Here is a 15704-nt window from a genome sequence, read left to right on the forward strand (position 1 = left end):
TGTATCAATGCTGACTTGAAAACCTGACCCTTACCTCCTCTTTGCATGATTATCGGAAGAGGTTCACAATTGCCATGAGAGAGAATATATTCCAGTGAAGGTCCTAGGGATCTTTATTAAGGTGTTCATTTACCTAATAGGGCTTCCCTGGTGTCTCAGACGGTAAAGAATCCACCTGAAATGTGGGAGACCTGAGTTCAATCCGATCCCTAGGTTGGGAAGATCCCCTGGAGCAGGGAACAGCTACCCACTCCAGTATTCTTGCCTGGAGAATTCCATGGACAGAGGAGCCTGGCAGGCTACAGTCCATGGGGTGACAAAGAGTCAGACAAAACTGAGTGACTTTCACTTTTATCTAGTAAGATATTTATGCGAAATGAGCTGCTTCCCAAAATTGCAAAAGGTTCCACAGGGAAAGATGTTAGGTTTGACACACACAGCAAGAATTGAGGCCCTAATTTAAGCCCTGTTGAACTTTCAATTGAGAGTTTTTCATTATTAGGATTCGAAATCCCAGGCCAGGCTATAGTTAAGTTTGAGTCAGCCAACTATAAGAACAACTTGGCCATATGCCTCTTTTTCAAAGAACTTTATTCCTTCAGCCCCAGGCTCAGAATTTGATAACATGTTTTCTATGGATTTTTTTTTTTTCCTCTTCACATCAAACAATATTAGAGAGAAAAAATAGAGGGAAAACGCTAATTATTCCCATATGTATACTTGGATACGGCCAAGTGGAATTACTGGCAGTTTCCTTAAACACACACTCTGGTTCCAGATCTCCACACATGTGGGCACAGATCCTCCTCAGCCTCTGCCTGTCAGAAGCCCACCCTTTTCTTTTTTTTTCAAATCCCACCCAAAGGTCTCTTTCTCTGTGTGGCCTGCTCTCATCACCTCAGTCAAAAATAATATTGCTTCCTCTAACATTGCTCTTGTGTCTTTTTGAGGCCCCTTTCCTGTAAGCCTGTATTAGCACTTCTGCATAACTTCTCTATTGATCCCAAGCAGCTTGGTGACAGCAGCTTTGCATGAATCTGCATTTTTACAGTGATTCCTGGCAGTGTCTTAAGTGTGAGAGGTACTTTCAAAATATCAATATTTTGCCTCTGGGTGGTTATAAAATTGGGGAAGTGGAAAATTTAAAGGGGTAGATATTCAACAAAGACGCTGACCTCTGCCAGTCTCCTCCGTAAGAGCTCTCAACCTCCCATGCCAAGGGTCAGGGGCCTGGAGTGCGTTTACTCAGGCGTTAAAGCACCTCAAGTTTACTCTTCACTGGAAAAGCTTTATTTATTTCTTTGTAATGAAGGGTGGTAATTTATACTCAGAGCTTTATGCTTATGTGAAGCGGCTTTTCGCGTACGTCGTTTGTCACACCCATCTCCTACCCGGTTGGGCTGCAGCTGCCCGGGAGAAGGCGAGCGTGCTTTCCCTAACCTTCACCACCAGAATGATTTTTCCCGTGCCCAGGCATTGTTTTTCTTCTACTGCCGTATTCTCCTCCCTCTCTCTTTTCCTTTGAACTCTCAGTGAGTGCCGCTTCTCCGGGCTTCGTCAACTCGGAGGCAGGACAGGGCCAGGCAGGGCAGGGCAGTGCTCGTGTGGGGTTCCCGCACTGCGCCGCGATCAGATCTGCGGGACCTGCCTCTCCCGGGGCTCGCGGCCGGGCGCGCCCCGTCCCGTCTCCTGCCTCCCTGCGATTGGGTCTGCGAGGTCACGTGAGAACCGAGGGCTGGAATTCTGAGTTGTAGCTCCTGGCACTCCTTTTTTGTTTTTTTTTTAAAAATCGCTGGGTCGGTTGAGCTCTGCAGGGCTGGGTGCCTCGCTCAGTGACTGAGGCTGGAGGCAGACGGAAACCGCCACAAGGGCAGACTGAGGGGGCAGAAGAAAGTCTGTCGGGATGTTGAGTCAGGGACCCCGGACCCCAGCTTCAGGTTGCTACTATCTAAATGCCATGACACCTGAGGGCCAGGAGATGTATTTGCGATTTGATCAGACTACGAGACGCTCTCCTTACAGGATGAGCCGGATTCTAGCACGCCATCAGCTAGTGACTAAAATTCAACAAGGTGAGTCGCTGGTAGCGGAAGGCTGTTGCTAATTCTGATTTCTGTGGGCTCTCTTTCATGCTAACCCCGTTTTTAAAAATGACTGTTTTCACTTTACAATATATGGATTTCTATGCCACGGCGCGCATACCTTTCAGAAATAACTTCCAGGCTGCCGTTTTAGGCAAACAGTGACAGCACTTAGCTGCCACATAACTCAACGGTAAAGTCCACAGAAAACTTCAGGATGGGACAGTGAACCATCAATCTCCAAGACTTAATGTACGAGACAGGTTTCCTCAGTACGGGTTTTAGGAACTTTTCAGCAGGTTCCTCACACTCTGTCACGTTTAAAACTTGGACACTTGTTTATTTAATTAGGAGAGGGGGAAGAACTAACTTCCACCCTGCCAAGATTCTTTAGAACACTGTTAGTGAAGGGAGAAAGTTAAAATTCTATTCTTAAGGCCCTTGGGCTGACAACCAAAATCACATTCTCTGCCTATTTGTACGTTTATGTCAGCAGTTGCCACTGATCTGTTGATATTGTTCTTCTGGTAAAAGATAAAAGTGTCTGCTAACCTCAAAACAAATCTTGTGACAGAACCACCAGCTTTGTAAGGCAGACAGGAGAGGATACTGATTACAAGCTGCTAGGTGTCCCTTTTTATTCTCAAGGGGGAAAAAATCACAAAAACTCTTCATGCTCCAGAAATAGTTTAAAATGTGCTGTTTATCTTAGGATAGGTTTGTGTAGAGTAGAAAGATGAGCATTCCTAAGAAACTTCAGTTGCCCATTTAAAAGACATACACACATACCTAAACACATACAATATGTTTATGAAGTTTTATAACCAGCCCCTCGTAGACTAACTAAATAGCTAAATTATTATATTGGTGATACATAAATTGACCAGGTTTTTCTAGAGCCATTACAAAAATACAACTTCCACTTAAATGAGTTTAAGATTATATTGAATTTTAGAGGGGAAGCTGGGGTTCGTAATCATGAAAATCTTATTGTAATGTTTCCAAAAGGAACAATATGTATTCTAGTGAGCAGCATTTGATGAGATTGTTTCCTTGGAAATTAGGATTTGTTTTTAAAGGTTCAGGAACTGGTTATGTGTGAAGGATACTGGTCCTACATACCGGTCTGATTTCAGGAAGGATATTATGTCATTCCATAAACTCTGTGTGCAGGTCTTGGTTGAATAGAAACAAAAGTAATCATTTCCCTGTGGCTTGATTTAAAAATACACTAGGCTTAGAATAAAAGCCAGCTCCATTTTAGTTTTAGAGATTTCTAACAATAGTGCCTTACCAGACATCATCATCATTATGGACATAGGGGCTCAATAAATGTTTGGTGACAGTTTGATGGCTTATATAGTCTGTGCTCTGTAAATGTTCCTCAGCATGCTCATAAAGTGTATTATGTTAGAAACATTGCATACAAATAATTTGAAATATCTTTGTAAATCTCCTTAAATGAAGTTATAGTGATTTATTTCATTAAAAATTATTGATGTTCTTTCTGGAATGAAGATTATTTTTCCAGTAAGGACTTGAGACGTCATGAACACATGTATGATCATTGAAAGTGTATTCTGTGTCAGTGTTTCATTTTGTCTAATTAGAAAATTTGAGCATTCTTACTTTTTTTTTATATTGGGCAATGGAATATTTGAAGCTAATGAATGCCTAAAAATTAAGTGACAGTTAGGATCATAGGTAAAGCATGAAAGAATTCCAACAGTCCAATGATTAGGAGCTTGTTATTTGTTAATAATGAGTTAGGTGGTGAGTTAATAATACAATGTGCAATTGTATCATAAGACTTTGAGAAAGCAGAAGCAATACGATTTTACTGGGTTTACTGTATGAATACATTGATTTACTGTAATAGTAGAGAATATTGACTGAACATTTATAATGTATCATGTTCTGCTCTGAAAGTTTTATATTATGTATTTCAATTCATTTTATCCTCAAAAAGTAAATCCCTGTAGGTGAGTACTATTATTATACCCATTTTAAAGGTGAGAAAACAGAAGTACACAGAGTTTAAATAATTTCTCCAAAGTTATACATAGTAAGAACTGGTATTTGAATGTATTTGTAGAGACCATGCTCAATCATACTCTAAACCATTTTTTAGTTTTTATAGTGAGGGTTAAACTACCGAACCTGTGGTTGATTTCTGAATTGTATATTTCAATCTTTTCTACTCAGGATATAGCACTGAACCATATCATAGAATCATCATGAGACTTCCAGTCAGGTCTTATTTCTCTGGTGGAACAAAGTGCTATATGTTTTACCTTCCTTGAGCAGTTAGTACCCAACAGTACATGATGTCTGGTTATTTTACTAATGGCCTACAGTCATTCAGTTAAAGCTTATCAAGTGCATATTAAATTAATAGCATCATTAGTTTTTGTAGCTCACTTATTGGTATCTTGAAATGACAGCCACTTCACGAAAATGGTTTTCATTGCTCTGCTATAGACATTTCAAGAAAGATTGGGCATTGTATTAATACAGTTTGGGGGCATAAAGACATAGTCTTTCATGGCTGTTGGGAACAGTGCAAACAGGAGTAAGTTGCTCCTCTCTGACCTCATTACAATGAGATAATCATTGAATGGCATGGACATGATTCAACAGTAGATCCACTCATGGGAGGGAAAAACAAAGAAGGGAAATAAAGGAATCTTTGATGATGCATAGGATCAGAATGAGTTGCTAAAACCCAGGATGAATCTAAACTTGCTCATCTAAAGGGTATGCTCTAAAATATACATGCACCGTTTCTCTAGCTGTCTCTTTAGTTCTGGAGTCTTAAGTCCAATTAAAAAGAGAAGCAATGTTTAAAATAGAGTGTTGTTTCGCAGAGTAAAAACTTATCACGTAAGTCATATTGCTCATAATCCTTACCCCACAATCTTGCTGAATCAATGGGGAAATTGTTATAGGGAGAGAGGATGGAAATAATAATGGTCCTTTTTCCCTCACAGGCAGGCACTTGGAGTGGACAAGAGGGAGGATGCGAAGGAAGTAGAGGAAGAGCGTGTTAGGCCATGGAAGGGGAGAGTGGGGATTTTGTGTCATTAGATGGTTACAATTTATTTGCTACATCTGCACATGCTTAAGTCTGTACACACACACCTTACTAGGAAAATTCAAACTGAGGCAGATATATAAGTGTGATTACTTGCTTTCTGAAAGAATTCATCATGCTATTAAACGTAAAAAAATATGTTAATGCCTTAAATAGCATGAAATGGACCTGATTGCAATAAAGTCCACTGAACTCTAGAAAAAAGAGGAGACAGGGATGCAGGCTCTGTTTAGACACTCTCTTATTCTTTTACTTTGGCAAGTTTCAGACTTTCACTGGGCCTTCATTTCTTGACAAGGAAATGAGATGGTCCGACTGTGATTCTGGTTCTCAGGATCTTTCTGTGGTTGAGTCAGTAACTCCTTGAACTAGAGTGCATAAAGCTGGGAAATTTAAATCCAGAGTGACAAAAGCCAAAAGGGAAACAGAGCAGCAATCTAATGTGGAACAAATCAATGACGTCTAATTTTTCTACACCTTGTCAAGGAAATAGTGAAATGGAAATCAGATTTTAATTCTACTTCTGATGCTAATTAATTGTGTGATCTGGGGAAAGTAACAACTTCTCTGGGCCATTCTTTTCTTCTTCCATAAAATGAAAGAGTTTGAATTAAATAAACGTGAAGTTCCCTTCATCTCTAAAATTCTAGTATTTTGTGATCACAGGTTATTCCTTAAGAGAAAGATAATGCTTATTTACACTTTCCTTATTGTGTCATTCAACATCTACCCGGGCATGCTTCTTTGTTACCTGTTTAATTCTCTCATTATCAATTTACTAGGAACATTAGGATGTCCAGTCTTGTGGACTATTTAAATGTCCGTATAAGCTTTAACTGTAAAGGTTAGTTATAATTATAAAGAAACTTGTAAAACCTTTCTTTCTCAGGAGTCCTGGACTGTACCATAGAGTTATTGTAATACCTGGCCTCTTACAAGGATTGTAGGGATCAGAGAATTGTATACCTCCCATGCTCACACACACACACACACACACACACACACAAAAACTCTTTTCTTGATAGAAAATGTAGAATGTAGAAATTTCACTAATAGGAGAATTAGTGAAAATTGGACTTGCACTTTTATTGACTTTTTATCTGAGACTATTTTTAGAGCTAGCACCTGAACTCAACTGGAGTAGAATAAACTGCCATTTTTATGTTCACAGGAATAGAACTGGGCATTAGTGATGTATTCGCTCTCATGCCTCTATCAAGTCAAATGATATGCTGGAATTTTGCCCATCAAATGATATCTTGGGGATTTGCCCAACCTAAGTGGTGGCATTGCTCATCCCTGGTGTAAGAGACCTCCACCAACTGAGCAGCATCAGCCAAAATTAAATAATTCTCTGGCTTTCTTTCTTTTTTTTTTTGGAATTGCCCTTTCTCTGTGCTTAGCATTCTCTTAGTCAACTACTTTCAGAAATAGAGGATGAATACACCCACAGAAAGACAGATGGAACACAGAAAACGGAGTGAGAATGTGTCAGTCATGCGAGAGTGCTGGTCAAAAGTTCTTTAAAAAAAAATACTGTCAGAAATTCACATTTCATGAAATCAGAGCCTCTTTCTGTTCTGTGCTGGTGGACTGAAGGGCCTGTACAGAAAGGACACTATTCAACCAGAAGTTACAGGAAAATCTGTTTAGTGAATTAAGTCAATTAACTTTGAATAACACTTTAAAAATCATCACATAGTAAAACTGTGAGCAGTCAAGAAATAAGTACTAGAAGGAAATTATCAAAGAGCAATATGCTTGTACACATATAAAACTTGAGAGTTTAACTTTAACCAAATTGTGACTTTCATAGCTGCACTCCACTGAGCTTATTAGTTCTGAGCTTATAAACACCCTTCCCAGATGCAGATTTTGTGACATTAGTTGAAGTGAACAGAAATTCATTGATTCATTTTTTCCTCATTTCTCCCCCGTCCCCATCCTATAATCAGTGCTTTAATTCTTAGTAAATTTGGGACACTGGTTAACTCTTATAAAAACAAGGTTCCCCATTTCCCCAGCAAGCTAATTGTGGCTAATTAGAAGCCCAAGTTAGGGGGGCAAAAAAGAAAGAAAATCACCAGGAGTGGTCTGAGCAATTGACAGCCCAGACTTACTTAGATAGAAAACAAGTGGGTTTTAGTAAACTTCATATATAAGGGAAAAAGCATGCTTACTCAGTTGTGTCTGACTCTTTGCGACCCCATGGACTATAGCCAACCAGGCTTCTCAGTCCATTGGATTCTCCAGGCAAGAATACTGGAGTGGGTCGCCATTTTTTCCTCCAGGAAATCTTAACAACTCAGGGACTGAACCATTGGCAGGCAGGATTCTTTACCACTGAGCCCATATAGAGGAAAATACATTGGTGGAAATTTAGTGGAACAGATGATCATGTGCTCTGTCCCTGCATCTCATTAGCTGTGAGAATGAGGTGCTAAGACTAGGGAAGAAGACACAAGAAGATAATCATGCATTACACACCAGATCTTTGAATGAAATGAGGATCATGTGAAAATCATCTTTTGTCTCCTCAGGGGCAATCTGAATATGATTTTGGTGTGGGTAAAGACATTATGTATTAATTTACATTCTACCTCATTAAAGGATTTGAGGTAGTTCAGAGAAGATGCAACTCAGCTTTAAAAAAGATGAATCTGGTAAAAAGGAAAAATGTAGGTTGATTCAGTTCAGTTCAGTCCAGTCGTTCAGTCGTGTCCTACTCTTTGCAACTCCATGGACTGCAGCACGCCAGGCTTCCCTGTCCATCACCAACTCCAGGAGCTTGCTCAAGCTCATGTCCATCGAGTTGGTGATGCCATCCAACCATCTCATCCTCTGTCATCCCCTTCTTCTGCCTTCAGTTGTTCCCAGCATCAGGATCTTTTCCAATGAGTCAGTTCTTCACATCAGGTGGCCAAAGTATTGAAGTTTCAGCTTCAGCATCACTCCTTCCAATGAATATTCAGGACTGATTGCCTTTAGGATGGACTGGTTGGATCTCCTTGCTGTCCAAGGGACTCTCAAGAGTCTTCTCCAACATCACAGTTCAAAAGCATCAATTCCTCAGCACTCAGCTTTCTTTATGGTCCAGCTCTCACATCCATACATGACTACTGGAAAAATCATAACTTTGACTAGGTGGACCTTTGTTGTCAGAATAATGTCTCTGCTTTTTAATATGCTATCTAGGTTGGTCATAGCTTTTCTTCCAAGGAGTAAGCGTCTATTAATTTCATGGCTGCAGTCGTCATCTGCAGTGATTTTAGAGCCCCCAAAATTAAGTCTGTCACTGTTTTCATTGTTTCCCCATCTATTTGCCATGAAGTGATGGGACCAGATGCCATGATTTTCGTTTTTTGAATGTTGAGTTTTAAGTAGGTCAATTAATAAGATAAAAAGAGATAGACAGAGATATTATATAAAAATTTATAATGTAAGGCCCTGAATAACTACTAAAAGCATGCTGCAGGCTTAGCTTGAGCCTTCCTAATCTAAGAAAAGAGGAACACATGATCAGGGAAGATTTGCCATGTCTGTAAGGTGAAAACATAGCAGCACAGCTTTCCCTGACCCTTGATATACAGGAGCAGTTTCTCATAAAAATATCCCATTGTGCTTTTTAACATTCTTATAATGGATTCAGTAGCAAACCCCTTACAGCATCCCACAGTGAAAGTAGGGGCATAACAATAAATTTTAATTCAGTAAAACTATTTGAGGATGGAGTGGGCGGCTCACAACAAGGGGGTTCAGTATGTAATCCTCTGATTCCCTGGCTTGACCTAGAAATAGCATGGAAACTGGAGACAATTTCACTGTGTCTGAGAACTCTAGTTACATAGATGGATGGATGGATACTTAGACAGATGGATAGTCAAGAGGAAGAAGTTTTTGTGGTTAAGTAATTTTGAGAAAAACTACATCACCTTTCCTTTCTTGGAAATTCATATTTATGAAAGGCTCAGAGAAACCCTGCAGAAAGTAATTTAACCTTGTTTAAACTCACATATTTCATCATTAAACCATTTTTTTACTGGATACCAGGAAGTGACACATGTGAAACCCACGTTCCCCAAGGAACACATTTTAGAAAGTCTGGTTTAGGAAAGTGCAGGGCCGGATGGTTCATTCAGATCATTTTCTTTGAACATATTTCTTGCATGAATTAATAATTTGAGATTATATCTTACAGAGTAACATTGCAAGTATTCTGTTTTCAAATAAGACCAACTCCATATACTTTAAAAATCAGCTGGGTAAATGCAGGATGATATCTTTCATGAAAATAAAAAGGAAGATCCTAACCTGCTTAGGTGGCCTCTGCACATTTGCCCAGCAGAAAACTGAAGGGGCAGGTATATGGGCAGAGTTAACCATTATAATCATAGTACAAATAATCTTCAAGTAACCCTACAAAATACATTCTACTGGGCCAGAAGAGAGAAATGATTGCTTTTTAGCTCTGGATCTGTCTAACCTACAATAAAGCCGAAGTTCTAGTTGAGTTCCAAAAGAGTCCGACATTATAGCAGCTAATTCAGAATATTCCATTACTGCTGGGAAGTGGAGTCACTGCCCCACAGGAAAGAAACAGGAAACTCTTTAGGGGTCACAAATTCTCCCTGGTGGCTCAGAGTCAATTTCTAACTCAGGGTCCAGTTGTATCCTTGGTTACATAATGTCCCTCTCAGAACGACAGAATAAAGTGACCTGATATAGGTCATTTTAATAGTAAAATCTGTTTGGTACAGTTGTATAAGCAACTTACCAAGTTTTCCGTGAAGACTACAGATATTCTTAAGGTTTTTTTTTTTTTCCTCCTGCTGGCAAAGAGATAACGAATTAACATCTGCATTATGACTGATGCTTTTTGAGAGAAATCCACAGAATATCAAGAGGCTGCAACAGAAGGCATGAAGAATTAGACCATATCATGTCGCCCAAATCCCTATGCCATAAAGTCATACAGGGTCATGGCAATCACTGTAGAATGGTGTAGTGTAGGGCAGGGTAGACACAGATTATTGTGAAAATGTTTACACTATTATTTGAAAAGACATGAATTCTCTTTTTGGGGAGAAGCTTAGGGTCAAAAGGAATTTAAATGGAATGGTTAGAAAATGACTTAAAATTAGAGAACATGCTAATGCTGTTAGAAAAAAGAAATCAATAGAAATACATCCAAAATGTCCGGCTAGGCTCTCAAATGACTTCCCTCACAAACCATAGGAATCCTAACAATTGTAGAGGTCTGACAGAGGCAGAGCTGACTAAAATACCAGTGTTTTGCATTGCCACGTCTCTAACATTCTGATAAAACATGTAGAGGAGAGAGTGGAGATTGTAAAGGAACTGGCAGTCACCAAATAACTAATCTACATGTCAGTATCTTGAGCTAAAGAAGGCATTCTCTCCTTGCATTCCTACTCTCCTCTTCCTGGTAATTTTGAAAATCATGCGTATGGATGCCAAGAACCTTTGATTAGTATTCCATCTCTATAAGTGAACAGTGGCATTTCATACACATTTGTATTCACCAGAGGGCACACTGGAAAGAAAAATACAGTAGTCATAAAATCATTTTCCTCAAAAAAAAAAAAAAAAAAAAAAAAATCATTTTCCTCTGAAAGTTTGCTGCTGCTGCCAAGTCACTTCAGTCGTGTCCGACTCTGTGCGACCCCATAGACGGCAGCCCACCAGGCTCCCCCGTCCCTGGGATTCTCCAGGCAAGAATACTGGAGTGGGTTACCACTGCCTTCTCCGATGCATGAAAGTGAAAAGTGAAAGTGAAGTCACTCAGTTATGTCCGACTCTGTGCGACCCCATGGACTGCAGCCCACCAGGCCCCTCTGCCCATGGGATTTTCCAGGCAAGAGTACTGGAGTGGGTTGCCACTGCCTACCCCCAAATTATCTATAATATTTAAAATCACTATAAGAAATAAGAAAGATTCACAATTCCAATGACAATCACATTCCAACCATTCTTATATAAAGACTAGGGCTCAATATAAGAAAATATAGTAAGAAACATCCATGTACATTTGGCCCTTCAAGGTACTCTATAAGCAAATGAATAAATTATGTCCTGTATACCAAGTTTGCTAAGGCAGGCATACCTACTGCCCCAGTTTTTGTGTCCTCAGAAAGTGTCCACCGCAAAATCTGAAACAAAAGATGTATGTGTTGAGGGGGGCAGAGGGGTTGATGTTATTATTTTGTTTTTTATCTTAAGCCATAATGAAAAACATTGTCATTTCCAGTTGTGGTTTCCTGGGCACAGCAGTTACTCTCTCAGTTGCCCTGAACTGACCTGAAGTGGTGGGTTTAGGCCGAGTTTCAACTCATAAAGATAAATAGCAAAGTCTGTTGATCCCCACCTTCCGCCAATAAAAGAGGCAGGAAATGTTCCTGGCTCTGGGAACGACTTGGTGGTAAACTGTGAAGAGGAGAGAGAGCAGCAGTGCTGGGGAAGGGGGGCTGTGCTTTTGCTAGACTGGAGTGAAGGCCAGGGAGGTCGTCAGGGTGGGCGTGGGGAGGGGTGGGAGCAAGGTTCTAGACAAGCCTCACTGGCCAGTCTGTAGATGGTTATCTCTACATAGCTGATGGTTTTATCTGTAATATATGAGTTCCCCTGTCATCATGTGATTTTTCTAAACTATTAACTCTGTGCTTGCTAAGTTGCTTCAGTCATGTCCAACTCTTTGCGACCCTATAGACTGTAGCCTGCCCGGCTTCTCTGTCCATGGGATTCTCCAGGCAAGAATACTGGAGTGGACTGCCATGCCCTTCTGCCAGGGGATCTTCCTGACCCAGGGACTGAACCTGCGTCTCTTATGTCTCCTGCATTGGCAGGCGGTTTCTCTACCACTTGCGAGTTAACTGAGATTTTTCTTAATTTTGTAGAAACTTTTCAGTATTACAGTGGTCTTTGCACAGAGGAATTCATAGAAAAGAAATGCTGTAAAATGTAAATAAACTTTCTAATGACCAGTTGGCAATTTGAAAATTAAGCACTCTGTTTCTCAAACTAATTCAAACAAGTTATTTAAGAGGCCTTCATTGCCCATTTCATCTAAAGCTTTCATTCTTTTTCACTGAGGGCTGTTCTTCATAATTGTTGAATTCCTCCATGGTGAAAGACTGCATATGAATGTGATCATTAACTTTTGTTGAAATTTGTCCTTAAGAGTTGAATGGACTAAGTCAACATGGATTCTTTTGCTTCATTTGTTTATGGATTACATGTAGTCTTAGGTCCTCCTCCATTTTGGTACCCCCAAACTAACGGAATAGAAATATTAGTTAGTCCAGTCTTTTATATCATAACTAAAATGTTAATCTTGAACTTTGTAGAAGCCTTGTTTTGTAAGATTAAATATTTGATGTCTACATACGGCATCCTGGAAACCCTGAAAAGCTATTATAATTGTAATGTGTTCACTGGTAGAATGCATGAGATTGTGGAGCGGTCACATGTGCATTGTCTTTTTGAATAAGTGTGTAAGATAGTCCTAATCATCTCAAATCAGGAAGCCATGTTCAGAGACCTGACAAATGCATATGCAACTTTCCTACTTTGAAATGTTTCCAGTCTCCTTTTCCCAAGTTGTTCCTTTGGAAGCAGATTAATTTTCACTTGGTGTTGCTGTACGGCAAAGCACATTTCCTTGAGTGGACTCTATCGATAAATATAGACTCACTTGATCTAATGAGGAAACTTGGCAGTGAGCAATATGGTTGTAAAACATTAACTAACTGGTAGGGTAGAGATGGTTTCAGAGTCCAACTTTTTCCTTTCCCTCTTCCACGTAGAGTAAAATTACTTCCTTACCTCCAGCTCTACAATTAATTCTGTTTCTTGGAGCCATTCTATTTCTGTTTCACACAAGGTTTCTCCTCTCTCTCTTGTCTCTGTGTCCCATCGTTGGTTACTTGGGGGAACTGGCTGTGGACACTGCAGCTTCTATTCTGTTTTGTTCCATAAAGCAGGAATGCTGTGGAATGGAGACAGGTTCTTTTCAGCTCATTAACTGTCAGTCATGCTGCCTTCTGACTGTTGGAGTCTACGCAGCTGTGTCCCGAGGTACAGGCGAGCCATGCCTCCTGGGCTGAGCAGAACTTTTCCACTGGGTCACCCAAGTGAAAAGAAAAGTGTAAGTCGGGGTTTGTCATGGAGAGGCAACACAGTTTACTAATGTTTCTATGCATTTAGATCAAATATTTGGGTCTGGGATTGATGGTATGACATTTTAAAACTTTTATGGCTCAAATTTTAGCTCTTGAAATGTTTACAAAAATTTTAAAACACTAACAGTATACTTATAGCTACTTTTATTGAGGGTTCCCTATTAGGTACCCAAGACTGTTTTCAGCACATATATTACTATTTTATTTCATTTTCATGAAGACACGAGAGTTAAATTTACTAGGAAGGCCTAATACTCAAGGCCTTACACTTACAGGCCTTCATTTTTCAAATGAGTAAACAAAGATTCAGAGAGTCAGGTAACTTTCCCAGAGTTTCCCAGTAAGTAGGTGGCAGAGCTGGGCTTTTAACTCAAGTCTGTGTGATTCTGAAGCCCACGTCATTCACTACGGAAAACCCCAGCACCCTTATAATTATGTAAGTGAGTCTGCCTGGATCCAAGCAGTGTGTTTTGTTTTTATCATCACTTTGGACCTTGTCTGTTCCCTGCACCACCACCCGCACCCCCACCCCCACCCCCAGCTCCGGACTCAACCAGCCCCTCAAGTTGTTGGAGGACTTTACTTCCAAAACCAGCAGCAATTTCTCATGATCATCCTGCATACTAACTGCCCTCCCGCCACCCTGTTGAGGGCTGGCTGCTCTTCATCATGGACCCTTTGTCCAAAATAAACGTTGGGGCAGCAGCATTTGGCCTTTGGCAAGGAATCTAGCAAGATTAGGTAGGAGCAAGCATAATAGAGGGAAAGAACAGATTCCTCAACCCCCAACCTCCTTTCCCTACTTCCCATCCTGCAAAATGCCGCCCTTCTTCCTAGAAAGTGCTAAGGGTGGATGCTGTAGGCCCGCAGGTTTCCCCAGGACTCTTAGGACCCCCTGAGCTCAGTGGCTCACGTGATCTTAACCGTGGGCCTTTGCAGGTGGGAATCCAGGTGGGAAATAGGTCAGACCTGTGGTATTCTCTGGACTCTAGACCTCTAACTCATCAGTTCTATACTGGAAGGAAAGCCTATGTTAAACCAGGGTCTCCATTTCCAAACAGAAGCCCTGGATGGAGATTTTTTTTCCCTCCAGATTTTGCAATTTTGACCTCAGTCATGGCTGAGGCCTGCAGACCAGAATAGTCGCGGTTGTGCTCTGCACTTGTATCTGGAGAACAGTAGCCAGTCAGAAGAAAATATCAATGTTCTGCCAACTTCTGCTGTTTGTGAAATTTTGCCAGAAGCAAAAACAGGATCAAAAATAATAAACAGACCTCCTCCCTTGTTGCATGACTGCTATTTACGTAAAGAGATTGATGAACTGACTGTGCTTGTGCGAGTGCTCAGGGAAGGGAGTTTCTAAGGAGAAAAGGTTAATTTTTTGGTAGTTGATTGCATGTGATTTGAAGTTTTCTCAGATAATTGGTTTTTAAAGAAATAACCCATAGTATAGATCGCACTGCTTCTTCAATACAAGCAGTCTAGATCATGGGTAAAACAACCAGACACACAAATTATGTACAGCTGTAAAACTTTACAGCGAAAATGAATCTTGAGAGCAAAGGACTACCATGAGTCTTAAGTAGAATAGAGATGTTTCCAGTGAAAAGAGAAACCTGGACTGTAGGGCAAGCTTGGGGAACTGGAAGGCAGGAGGCTGGGTTCTAGGACAACTTTGTCGTGACCTGATGACCATGGATACTTTTATTTAATCTGTCAGTGGCTCAGTTTCTTCATCTATCAAATGGGAATAATATACCAGCTCCTGCTATTCAGCGATATTATCAAGGGAAAAAAATCAGTGTGAAATCAGTTCAAACAGAAGTTGTCATCCTCAGTTCTGACATGGCTAAGTGATGTCAGGGCACCTGTTAGGGATCTCTGGACCTGAATCTGGGCCCAAACACAAGAGCCGTACAAAGCAAGCCCCAACTCTTTAGTCCTCAGCTAGACACAAAACATCAACACACTTGCTTCTCTTCCTTGAATAATAATTTATATCCCCCTCCAGGATATGAAAGTAATGTGCCACTCTGTGGTCTTGTTTTGTTTTTAGTTGTTTTCCAAATAGACAAGGTATACTAATTCTTAAATTTATTTTATATTTTCTTTTTATATATTTGATGTGCTGTGAGGTAATCTATATCATTAATTAGGATCATTTTAAACTCCACTTTCTCTTATTTTTCTGCCTTTCTGAGATGTCAAGAATTTTACGTCGTATATTTTACTCAGCTAATTCACTCTTACAGAATAACTTCCCATTGTCATGAGCAGAATAAAACCTTCTGAAGTGAAAGATACTGTGTGACAGACTCGGGGACTTTGACAAGT

General features: G+C 40.2%; 1 protein-coding gene across 5 annotated transcripts in view; it reads left to right on the forward strand.

Moving 5' to 3' along the window:
- STARD13 (StAR related lipid transfer domain containing 13) overlaps window positions 1–15704 on the forward strand; it is a 492634-nt gene that overhangs the window by 322432 nt on the left and 154498 nt on the right. Inside the window, exon 1 of one of the 5 annotated variants that reach the window (XM_019971412.2) lies at window positions 1627–2072. The exons of 3 other annotated variants lie outside the window; for them this stretch is intronic. In XM_019971412.2, the coding sequence (XP_019826971.2) occupies window positions 1904–2072 (169 nt within the window). In that variant the 5' untranslated portion in view covers window positions 1627–1903. Of the gene's footprint in view, window positions 1–1626; window positions 2073–15704 lie in introns of those variants that run through there. One more of the 5 variants, XM_019971414.2, reaches the window with a different exon arrangement.

The sequence above is a fragment of the Bos indicus genome, chromosome 12 (assembly GCF_029378745.1).
Source record: "Bos indicus isolate NIAB-ARS_2022 breed Sahiwal x Tharparkar chromosome 12, NIAB-ARS_B.indTharparkar_mat_pri_1.0, whole genome shotgun sequence".
Classification (NCBI taxonomy): domain Eukaryota; kingdom Metazoa; phylum Chordata; class Mammalia; order Artiodactyla; family Bovidae; genus Bos; species Bos indicus.